General features: G+C 49.5%; 1 protein-coding gene across 1 annotated transcript in view; it reads right to left on the bottom strand.

Moving 5' to 3' along the window:
* The window catches only part of LOC107182784 (dynein heavy chain 9, axonemal-like), a 66,803-nt gene that overhangs the window by 20,774 nt on the left and 33,940 nt on the right, over window positions 1-12,089 (bottom strand). Inside the window, exons 8-11 of the mRNA XM_015562596.1 lie at window positions 10,841-10,968; window positions 7,623-7,850; window positions 2,898-3,089; window positions 1,729-1,920 (exon numbers count right to left, since the gene is read on the bottom strand). Coding sequence (XP_015418082.1) covers window positions 1,729-1,920; window positions 2,898-3,089; window positions 7,623-7,850; window positions 10,841-10,968 — 740 coding nt within the window. The remainder of the gene's footprint in view (window positions 1-1,728; window positions 1,921-2,897; window positions 3,090-7,622; window positions 7,851-10,840; window positions 10,969-12,089) is intronic.

Raw genomic sequence — 12,089 nt, 5'->3', positions numbered from 1 at the left:
TTGCATTTAAAAATTTAAAAGTGTGACACCCAAGTAGCACATCTCAGTGCTCAGTTAGGGTGGGTTATGGTCGGTTAGGGTGGCTCTGGTCAGGTAAGGGGTTGCATTTAAAAATTTAAAAGTGTGACACCCAAATAGCACATCTCAGTGCTCAGTTAGTTAGGGTGGGTTATGGTCAGTTAAGGTGGCCAGTCTGCCATCCCTAAAAAAACCTCCCTCAGCTTTTTTCCCCTCCAAAATATTTTTATTGATTTCAGAGAGGAGGGGAGAAGGAAAGAGAGAGAAAGAAACATCAGTGATGAAAGAGAATCACTGATCGGCTAACTCCTGCATGCCCCCTACTAGGGATCGAGCCCGCAACCTGGGCATGTGCCCTCACTGGGAATCGAACCGTGTCCTCCTGGTTCATAGGTCAACACTTAACCACTGAGCCACACTGGCCGGCTCCCTCAGTTTTTAAGGCTCAAGTCTTCCGAATAATCTCTGAGTACAATTCTTCCTATTACAGTGAGAAACTACCTCTCAAGTTTAGCTCCTAATTTGACTTTAATGATTTCTTGGTGTTAGTAAGGTCTAGTGTAAGTAAAATATTCCTTAAAGGCAAATGTGTGTACTTATTTTTATATTTCTTCCAGCAGCCAGCACATGCCTGGAGTTCTTGGTAGGTTCTCTATAACCACCTATTAACTGGCAGGTTACAGGGAGGGAAGAAGAAAAGGAAAATCTGCCTCATTTATTGGAGGTGTGCAAACCATGTTACTGCTGCCCATCACCTACTTCAGCTTCTTGTCAAATTGTTCCATAGACACTAGGGGACGCTCTTGCACAATTTTCTTGGCTAAAGCCTTGAAGACTTGAAGAGTTAAAAAAAATCCTCTTATTTTTAGAATCTTATTGTTTTTAATTTCTTCTCAGAGGTCCATTTTTACCCCCTGGATCAAATGACTTTTATGACTTACCTTCTTAAATTTTATGAATTAAAAAAAACAAAAGCTTGTTGTTAATGCTTTTATGACCAGTATTCCCCTTAAGTTTGTTATTCAAAGTTCTTTTAAGCACCTTCAATAGTCAAGCAATAAAAATAGTTTTTTAAAAATATGATCTTTTCATATATTTTCCATGGCAGGCTAAAATAGAGGCAAAGATGAGCACCTTAAAAATAGATGTAGTAATAGTAAAACAAAAACCCAAACTAATAGTATAAAAAAGCTTCATTTGAATGTTTTTCCTGGTATATATACATGTGGGCTTGTGGGCCTGTGTTCCTAGCAACCAACAAAGAGTAGAAGGGGTGAGTGATCTCCAAGATCCCTTTGAAGAGATTTGGAATCACTACTATAAACCTTAGCAAAAGTTAGCCTAGTTCTTACCTGAAATTTTGCTCCTAATGGCTTTGCCAATATCCTGAATGAAAACAATCAAATGAATGCCCCAGATGTTGTTTGTAGAAAAGAGCAACAAATAGAATCATTGAACCAAATATCAAGAATAGAAAGATCTCCAAGGACTCAACTGGATCATGAATTTGAGACTAGAAATCTTACAGCTCTCAACTTGAACAGGGCCAGCGTGGGGCTGACCACCACACTTGGCATAAGCTGGGCTCTTGAAACCATTCTTCCCTGGCACTGTGAGCATCCCTCAGCCACGCAGGGCAGCACCGAAGGAAGACCCAGGTCCCGCCATGTGGGCGACCTTACGGTGTCGTGGGGAGAGAGCCAGCCTCACCTCATGGTAGCCATTGTAGTCCATGTTGCCTGGCAGTGGGAACCCTGGGGCCAGAGTCAGCTCTCCTTCAAGCATTTCCGGTTTAATGAATTCCTCCAGATACGTCCTGCAGAGTCTCCGGTCCCAGTCATCGGTGATATGGCCTCCATACATGATCTCTCCGAAGAGGTAACGCAAGTCATCGTAGGGGACCTGAGAGACAAGGGGAAGAGAGAATGGTCTTTGCACAGGCATGGGGCCAGCCTCGGGTGGGCAGAGCAGGAGCCACAAGGCAGGATGCGCCTTGAGATTAGGAGCAGTGTTTTATTCACCTGCGTACCCCGGTGCCCAGCAGAGTCAGGTACGTGTGGCAGCTCATTAAATGCTTGAAATATTACACCAACCGGTGACCAGAGGTAAGGTGCCAACCCCTTCATATTATACCTTCCCTCTTTCACAGTCATTTAATAGGCAGTGTAAAATGGAAGAAAATAAGGACCAGGATACTTTTTCTAATTTCCTGCCATTAATTAGCATATTAATTAACTCTCTCCTTTGAAAGGCCAAAGTGAATGAACGGTAGCAGGCTAGTTCACTGCTGTTGAAGTTAAGGAAGAAGCCTGTCCCCACCCCTTCTTAGGAAAAGCCTTGTCCAAGTGCAACAGCTGAAGACGGAGTTGTGGGGGGTGGGCCTCCCGGGTTCCGGAGCTGAAGGCAGAGGATGGCTCAGGGCATCTGGGCCTGGTTCCTTCCCACCAGGAAGGAGGAGGCCTTGTTGATGCTCAATTTGGTCTCTGAACCAGAAGAGCCTCGCTGGTGTGAACATGCCCTTACATGGAAGAGCATGGATTGTTGGTGTATGTTTTCTTTGAAATAGAAATGTCAGAGAATGGAGGGGACAAGGTGTAACAAGAATTTGGCTTCTTCAGCTTTGGTGAGACGGAGAATTCTGCGTCTTTGGCTAACTAATCTGGGAATTTGTATCAGGTGAGTGTGGGCCTCTTCTTGCTAATCTACAGTTCCCTGCAAAGCTGTGTGCACACGGGTGGTCCAGGCCCTGGAACAGACACTCCCGGGACTGACTCGCACCAGGCATGAGCCCAGGTTTGGTTTCTCAGCCTCACGCTGGTCCTGCGGGTGGCCCAGGGTTAAGCTCGCACTCCCTCCCCGCAGCTGGCCAGAACCTGTACCTTTGCGTTGGCCTCCAGGAAGTTGTAGAGCACGTGCACAGAGATGGTGAGGTCCCCAGTGTTGAAGGGGTAGGAGCGATTCCATCCCTGCGGCCCGAACTTTCGCCTCTCTGCCACCACCGCGTGGAAGTAACAGAGAGCAAAAAGGATGCTCTTGAACTCTGCCTCCCGCGAGCACGTCTCCAGGGTGTCCTGAAAGAAAAGGGTCACTTCCCTGTCAGCTCCTGCTCTGCAGGGCGGGGTGTGGGCCCTCGTGCCGGCCTTGCTCTGGATAAAGCTCCCACATGTCCCGTTAGGGTCTGACTACAGATTGCGCTGTGGCTAGGCCTGTGCTCAGGGTTGGAGGGGACCCTGCTGAGGGCTGTGCTTTCCTTTACGCAGCGGTTCTCAACCTGTGGGTCGCGACCCCTTTCACAGGGGTCGCCTAAGACCATCGGAAAACACATATATAATTCCATATTGTTTTTGTGATTAATCACTCTGCTTTAATTATGTTCAATTTGTAACAATGAAATTGGGGGTCACCACAACATGAGGAACTGTATTAAAGGGTCGTGGCATTAGGAAGGTTGAGAACCACTGCTTTAGAGTCTGAGTTAAGGTTTACATTCAGGTTACTGGTGGGTTTGGTTTATGGTGCAAGTTTGCGCATATGGCCGTGCTAATTAAGTTCTCAAGCATCGCTCATGGCAAACAGGGTAGTGGCCATGGGAGCGTCCCGTCTGTCCTATTCATGTCACTCTGTGCTGGGGTGTGGGGTGTGGGGGGGGGTGGGGGCGCTCATGGTATCATCTCTTCCCTTCCTGCCATGCTTTTCTTACCCATCACAGAGGGTCTGTAGGTGTGATTGCTGCCTGTGTGGCTGAGGGACCCCTGGCTCGCTGCCGGGGGAGCTGCTGCATGGAGGGAGGGTGGGAATCGCAGCCCCCACTCTCATTCCCCCCCCCCCCCCCCCCCCAGCAGGGGCCGTGGGCCACTGGCTGCAGCAACAAGAGCGCCCAGGGGTCCTGGCTGCAGAGCGCACAGCAGGCAGAAAAGGCGCGGCTCCTGAAGAGAGGATGGAGGGAGGGACAGACAGGACAGAGACGGAAGACAGTCCAGAGGGGGAGGCAGCGGAACTGTGCTGGTGGGTTTTAAGGGTGATGATGAAATAGTGTGGAGGGGATCCTGCGTTTTGAGGGGATGGTAGGGCGAGAACCCCTGGATTCTTTGGAATTAAAATTTTCTTCTGAGTGAGACCCTCTCTGGTCGGGAAGGAGCAAGAAGTTGCAGTTGGAGCCCAGGAGAGGCACTTCCAACGCTCAGGCAGATGGGCTGGTTCAGTCCTGCAGTTTCTTCTGAGGGTTGGTCCTAGGACTTCGCTCATGGGAGGAGCGGAGGAGACAGGACAGGCTAAGCTTCTGGCAGGTTTCCCATGGAAAACCCTCTTTCGGGGTCTGAGATTGAGAACCATTTTGTCGGGAAGATATAGATGTGAAAGGTCAGGGGTGGTTCAGAGGACAAAGGAACTGCTTCCTGCAAACAAAACCGTATTAACTGCTCTCCAGACAGGGCTGCTCTCAGCTTCCTCCGGTGCTTCTGGCACCTTTGAAACAATCGTCCTGCTGAGAAGTGCCTCTAGGCCCAGAGACAAGAAACCGCACAGGAAAAGCTGAAACTGGTTGACAGTGGCCACTCAAACGTCAGGATAAAATGATCAACCCAAACAGCAAGCTCCCGGGAAGCAGGAATAAAGTGGGGGTGGGGGTGGGGGTGCCTGGGCCGCTGCCCCAGGGCACTGGAAGGGCCGAAGGGCACAATTAAAATTAGTTTGAACAATGACGATCACCATAAACCTATCCCTCTTCCTCAGAATATGTTAATATGAAGATAGTTATGAATGGCCCAAAAACCAGTGGGGCAGGGACAGAATGAGCAGGAAAAGCCGGCATCTCTCAGGGTTGATGTCCCAGTTGTCTGATAACCAAGCTGACATGGGGCTTGCAGGGAGGTCAACCCACAACAGGGCCACGGGAGAGAGACGATGAACACAGGTGTGGCTGCAGGTGACAAACCCCCAAGGAGCCCCACTATTTTAACAGTAATTATTAGGAGATACAGCACGGGAGGCATCTGCTGCCTTCCTCCAGCTCTGTCCAAGACCCTCAAGGTGGAGAAACTGGGAATGGTCAGCCCCTGTATCCCTCGACAGCCAGCTGACTGCATCCTGGGCCTTTTATTTTTTTCCTAACTTATAACTATACTTATTTATTTATAATTAATATCACCCGAGGATATTTTTTCATTGATTTTTAGAAAGAGTGGAAGAGACAGGGAAAGACAGAAACATTGATGTGAGAGAAACACACCAATTGGTTGCCTCCCGCACGTGCCCCGACCAGGGCCCGGGTTGGGGAGGAGCCTGCCACCAAAGTACAAGTCCTTAACTGGAATCAAACCCGGGACCCATCAGTCTGCCGGCTGATGCTCTATCCCACCGTGGGCTAACTACGGCCCGTGGGGCCGGATCCGGCCGGTTTGAAATGAATAAAACTATTGAAAAAAAAGACCGTACCCTTTTATGTAATGATGTTTACTTTGAATTTATATTAGTTCACACAAACACTCCATCCATGCTTTTGTTCCGGCCCTCCGGTCCAGTTTAAGAACCCATTGTGGCCCTCAAGTCAAAAAGTTTGCCCACCCCTGCTCTATCCACTGAGCCAAACCGGCTAGGGCTGATTTTAAAAGTTGTGATCCAATATCCATAAACTTTACTGTCCTAACCACTTTGAAGTGCACAGTTGAGTGGCACCTTGTGTATTCCCCTTGCTGTACAGTCCAGGGCCATTCAGGGCAGTGCTGTCTTTGCCTGGAGGCAGCTGCAGCAGCCTATACAGAGGGCTGTGATTTCCAAGATAAGGGTGTTTATGTCCCCAGTGTGGAGTATAACTCTAACATTTAGAAGTTTTGACCTCTGATACAGAGTATCTAGGAGTTTAGTCAAGGCCTATTTAGGAAAAATAAGAAAAAGAAAATTCCCCTGCCAAGAGAACAAACTACTTTCTGCCCAGGTTGCAATGGGCACCCATTTTGTAACAAAACAGCAAGTTAATTGTCCTGGTCTCTTGGTCATGTCCCCCCATTCCTGTTCCAAATTTTGTGTGGGTTTCGGAGTTGGGCTGAGAAGGTGAATGAAAGAGGAGGAGACTGGACAAGTTTCACTTCTCAGGTTTTCATGGCAGCTTCCTTGCAAGGCTGGACTGCTGGGTTCGGACACCAGGAGGGACACAGTCACAGTATAATCTGAGTCTCTGACTGCCAAGTGGTCTTCATCTTATTTTGTGTTAAACCAGGCCCTTCCCTGAGGGCCCCTGGACCTGCTGGTTTGTGTTGGGCTAGAACAGACGTCCTCTCGGATGGTCTGTTTCAAGTTACAGAGATGACCCAACGGAGACTTGCGTGAGCTTTTGCCTGGGTCCCCTGAGTAGAGACCCACTGATGCTACTATGACCTCAGAGAGGGAAGCCTGCCCAGAACCACCCCTTGAGACTGGACTTGAAGGTGGCTTCCATGGCCCCACCCCGCTTCCCAGGAAGGTGGAACTCTCCAAGGTAGAAGCAGAAGAAAGGGTGCCTTCCTGAGAGGATGAAAGAGGCCTGAGCAGTGGACTTTGCAAGGACTACTTTATATATGGAGTGAGCCACACATGGGGTCGGCCTCGGTTTTTAATAAACACTCCATAACACGAGTCTTAGAATTCCCAGTCACACAAATTCCAGTACCATAGTAGCCAGCATTTGAAACTTTGCCTAGATATTCTTAATCTCATTGTAATACCGTGTTCTCAAAGTTGCGCAATAGAATCCCTGAAGAGCTTGTTAGAACACAGATGCCTGGGTCCCACCCAAATTTTCTGACTCAGGAGGCCTAGGTGGGGGCCTGAGAATTTGCATTTATAACAAGTTGATGCTGCTGTTCTGTAGGTCACACTTCAAGAGTCTAACACATGATTACATTCCAAGTCTAGATCCCACTACCTGACAATGACACAGGGTTTTTGTTTTTATAAAAATACATTTTTATTGATTTCAGAGAGGAAGGGAGAGGGAGAGAGAGAGAGAGCTAGAAACATCAATGATGAAAGAGAATCATTGATTGGCTGCCTCCTGCACGCCCCCTACTGGGGATCGAGCCTGCAACCTGGGCATGTGCCCTTGATTGGAATTGAACTCAGGACCCTTCAGTCCACAGGCCAATGCTCTATCCACTGAGCCAAACCATCTAGGGCTGACACAGGGTTTTTGGAAGACTTGATACTCAAGATGCATGCAGATATCAACTGTCATCATCTGAACCTGCCAACCTCCTGCTTGAAGAGCGTATGCTTAGCAACAAGTGTGTGACCCATATATCACATCAGTTAGGTTATAGCAACCTGCCACTTTCTGTCTTGGAATATTTATCGAACATGTGGACTTGCATAAGTTCCCCCAAACCTCTTGCCAAAGAAAGATCCCCAAGCTTGGTCCACCCAGGTGTACCTGGGAATTGAGAGCTAGGTTTTACTGAGTAGGCACAGGGTGGAGGTCAACCTCAAAGGGAGCACATTTTGCCCACATTGGACATTGCTCCATAGCCCAGCCGGTCCCTGACCGCACCCCCAGCTGCGTGCTCTATTCCCACCCAGTTGAATTGGCTCTTTGTGAGGTGGGTGCTTGTCCCCCCTCCTTCCCAGGGCCATACCTGAGTGAAGTTGTCCAGGGCCTTGTGCAGGTTGGCATGCATGCCCGTGGGAGGCTCGTTGGTGATTTTGATGGAGTTCTCCAGGATGCCCTGGGGGATGACGTGGCCCTCGGGGGAGGGCGCGGGCTCTGCACTGATGAAGACCCTGAACTCCGGGTGGCTGCTGGCACTCAGCTCCTCCAGCTTCTTCTCCAGGGTGCCCAGCCACTTGGCCACCAGGTGGATGTTCTGGTGGGAAGGGTGGACCCCCCAAACATAGGCGTTTGCTTAGTTCTGGTAGCAGTAAACATAGGAAAGCAGCTAGAGGGGGGACCTGACCTTAGTTTCAAATACATCACCTGCAGTATGAGTGTTGGCATTCCCAGTTCTGGGGACCTCCTGGCATCCTGCAGTGGAACCCTTGCCCTTGCTATCCTGTCTCTCTAGCACAGTGTTCTCCAACTGGACTCAGCATCAGAGTCCCCTGGAGGGATTGTTGAAACAAAGGTTCTTGGATGCTTCTCCCCCCTGCTTGCCCCTTCCCCCGAGTTTCCGATTCAGTGGGTCTAGTGTGGGGCCCAAGGATTTGCATCTCTAGTAAGTTCCCAGGTGATGCTGCTGCTGCTGGTCAGGGCCACCCTTCAAGAGTCTAACACATGACTAAGTTACAAGTCCAGACCTGCTATCTGACTCCTGGATCCCTGAACTCCTAATGCCCTAAAGCAGGGCGGGAAGTGTCTACCCGTGGGTTGTATAAGGCTCACAAAATCACTTGGCCTGGCCCTGCCAAGGCATTAGGGGGAGTTAATAAAATGTTTAACCAAATATAACAGGCTAGTTTTTAAGTTGATAATTTTGTATGGTCTGAGAATCCTATGTAATAAAAGGCTAATATACAAATTGATTGAAACATGGAACTACCAGTTGCTATGATGTGCACTGACCACCAGGGGGAAGACAATGCGGGAGCTTTCCTCTGATGGTCAGTGTGCTCCCACAGTGGGAGCACTGCTCGCTTGGCCAGAAGCCTGGCTCATGGCTGGCAGACATCTCTCAAGGGGTCCCAGACTGTGAGAGGGCGCAAGCTGGGCTGAGGGACCCCCCCGCCCCCCATCCAGTGCATGAATATCGTGCACTGGGCCTCTAGTGATGTTATAAATATCCAAATGTCCCTTGGCAGAAAAATGGTTCCCCACTCCGGTTCTAAAGTGAGGCCCACGGACCAGCAACGTGGGCGTCACCAAGGGGCTGGTTAGAAATGCAGATGCTGAGGCCCCACCCAGACTTACTGCATCAGCACATTTTAATAAGATCCCCCAGCAATTTGCATGTCTGATAAAATGTGAAGAGCAATGATTTAAACTCCTCCTAGCTAGCTCTCCTAACTCCTTCTCCCTCTCTCCAAACCGCTCTGCTAATTGTTAGCAAACTCACCTTCCTACCTGTCACTGCTGCTCACAGAGGCTCCCTGCTCCCAGCCCGAGCTCCTCTGTCATGTCTGTGTGCGCCTCGCCTCCTCCCACTGTGATTCCTATCTGTCTCTCTCTAAACCTACATTTATTTCTTAGTTCTACTTGCAGAAGGCAGCACCCTTCACTTTAGGAGTAAAAACAGTGGCTTTGCTTCATTGCAGGAGGTTTCACTCTGATGGCTAATCCACACTCCTCGCCAGGTATTCAGAGCCTGCTCACAGAGCCTGCTCACGGAGCCTGCTCACAGAGCCGCCGTGGACAGGGTGGCACTGAGCTCAGTACTTAGGCCACAGCAATCTGGTCTCTTGCCGCCTCTTCCAGAAAAATGAACTAACCACAATATTTATTTCATGTATTTCACAGAGTTGCTACAAATAACCAAAGGTAATGGATTCGAAAGGTTGGTGACCAGAAAATATGTTCAATTAAAATTTCATTTGTAATCTCTCTTTTGGAGTGGAAACGTTAGCGGCTGCCCAGAGAGCAAGGGTTCTGTCAGCCAGGAAGAGCCAGCGACCAGGGAGTGTTCCTTCTTCAGGAGCTCTGACTTTGGAGTTTAACCTTCTCTCTCGGAAAGCACCTGGGCACAAGATGTGGGGCCCGGGCAGCCGGTGGGTTCTGGGGAGGAAACTCCTTGTGCGTTGGCTGAGGGCTGGGTTGTCGGGGCACCAGGGCCTGGGAGGGTGTCTCTTTGGCACCAGGCTGCCCCATGTGGGAGGGAGCAGCTGTTGGCATCCTTCCCCCTGGGAATCCCACTGTTTCTACAGAAAGAGTCCCAGGGAATGGCTGGTCCCTCAGTTGCTAGGCTCTGGATCAATAACAGGATCCTTGAGGGTGAAGACCCAGCAGCAAGAAGCAGGGCAGTGAATGGCGAGGAGACGGGAAGTTCTTGGCAGGCGAAGCCAGGGCAGGATGAGAGTGCCTGGCTTTTTCATTTAGTTTTTCTTCCATTGATTTCTTCATTGAGTGCTTTAGTTGAGTGTCTACTATGTTCACAGTAATGTGCTGGGGGCTAAAAGGTAAATAAGAAACATCTTCCCCTCAAGAAACGTAGGGAAGGACATACCCATACATTCAATCATAGCAACGTAGCCTGGGGTGTGCTAACAGAGGCGGCTGTAGGTTGTTACCAGAGAAAAAGAGGGGCAAGGTCCTGGGGTGGCCCCCGCCCCAGCGTCCATAGGAGCCGCATAACAAAGGAATAAGAGGCCAGGCCGTGAGAGGAGAGGGCGGCCTTTGTTTCTTGTCAGCGTTTAGTGGAATTCCTAGTAGTGGGTCCAGGTTTCCAAACCTTAAGTGAACTCTCAACGAGGAGGCTAAGTTCTAGTGACACATGTATTGTCTGGTCATTCATGTAACAGAGAACGTAAAACACACATGACAGAAAAAGACATCAAGGACGTTCCATGGAACGCACGGGAAGAGATGAGGAGCCACCAAAATCCCGGCACGGCCTTCAACCGAGTGCCAACTCCCCACGCATGGAGGTGGGGACCGGCTTCCATTTGTGAGCAGAGAAATTGTAACCAGTGGCGACAGCAGGTGGAAACACGGAGAACAATTGTCGGAGAAAAATGACTGGGCATGGGGTAAGGAAGAGCACGCACGAGAGAGAATTGGAGAGGCGATTAGGAAGTGCGTGAAGGGGGCACGGGTGTGGAAGGAGAGGCCGGTGAGAGGAGAAGAGAGGAAAGAGATGCCCAGAGACTGTGATGTGAGGTCCAGATGGGTGGGGGTCAAGAAGGACCCTGATCAGGGGGCACGTACCTGCAAAATGACCCAGTGGCCTTTCTTCGCAGCGAGATCCAGCGCGGCCTCGGCCACCACCTCCTGTCCTTGTCCCAAAGATACGTTGTGAAAGTTCCGATTGTTGAAGGTGTATCCGAGTTTTTTACCTAGAAGGAGTGTGGAGTTGTCATTACCATCTCTGTGTCTGATGATCCGTGCTGTGTCATGTTCAGCAGTGAGCCACACCTCCACATCACTCCCCACACTCAGGTGTGCCTGGACCCACACCCTGAGCCTCATAGGCTGACCCTTTCCTTCATGGAGGGGTGTTTCTCAGCATCAGCAGTGGTTCTCCACCTTCCTAATGCCGCGACCCTTTAATACAGTTCCTCATATTGTGGTGACGCTCAACCATAAAATTATTTTCGTTGCTACTTCATAACTGTAATTTTGCTACTGTCATGAATCATAATGTAAATATCTGATATGCAGGATGTATTTTCAGGGGTCGCGACCCACAGGTTGAGAACCCCTGAAGGGTTCAGGAATCTGGAGAAGGGGTTGCGAGTAAATTAATAAAGAGACTAGACATGAAATATAAATTTGGAAGGCATTTTGGGGAGCCAGGGGAGACCTAGCTTCAGTAACCAAGTTCTCTCTGAATCTCTGGACCCCTAGCTTTTTATTAACACAAATTGCCCTAAAGCAAAGCAGATATACATATCAAAGGTTAAGGTTTGATATACTGTAAGCGGCTGTCTGGCAGCAGGCAATCATATGTATCTTCAGGTTTGAGGCAATGCCTACAGCTGTTCAGCTGTTTGGCCAGCAGCAGGTAATATGTAGATTTTCAGGTTTGGGGAAAAGCTTTCAGCTATTCCAGCAGGCAATAATATGATTCAACCCTGCTGAATATAGAAGCCCATCAACCTTTTGAGGGCTTCTTGCATTTTATTATGCCCTGCTGGAATCAGCTTCTAGCAGGGCTACGCCTACCAGCTTTCAGTTCCCAGGTAGAAGGAAGCACATCACCTAAATGCATCACCCGCCTCCTCACTGAATCCCCCGTGCTTTTCTGCACAGCCTCCATTTGAAGGCCGTGGCCTTGGCTCACTGGCCTGGAGAGTGCTGATGTGAGAAGGCTCAAAGGGTAGCAAGCATGTGGGTGGCTCTAACTTGCTTTGTCCTCTGCATATATATTTCCCTGGAGTTTTCCTGGGATGTGTGGCCAGCAGGGGCAGAATTCAGGTCGTTCTGGCTTACCATACTTTCCGCTGTGTCTGCTTTC

The sequence above is a fragment of the Myotis davidii genome, unplaced genomic scaffold (genome assembly GCF_000327345.1).
Source record: "Myotis davidii unplaced genomic scaffold, ASM32734v1 scaffold37, whole genome shotgun sequence".
NCBI lineage: Eukaryota > Metazoa > Chordata > Mammalia > Chiroptera > Vespertilionidae > Myotis > Myotis davidii.
This window is presented reverse-complemented; position numbering and strand designations above follow the sequence as displayed.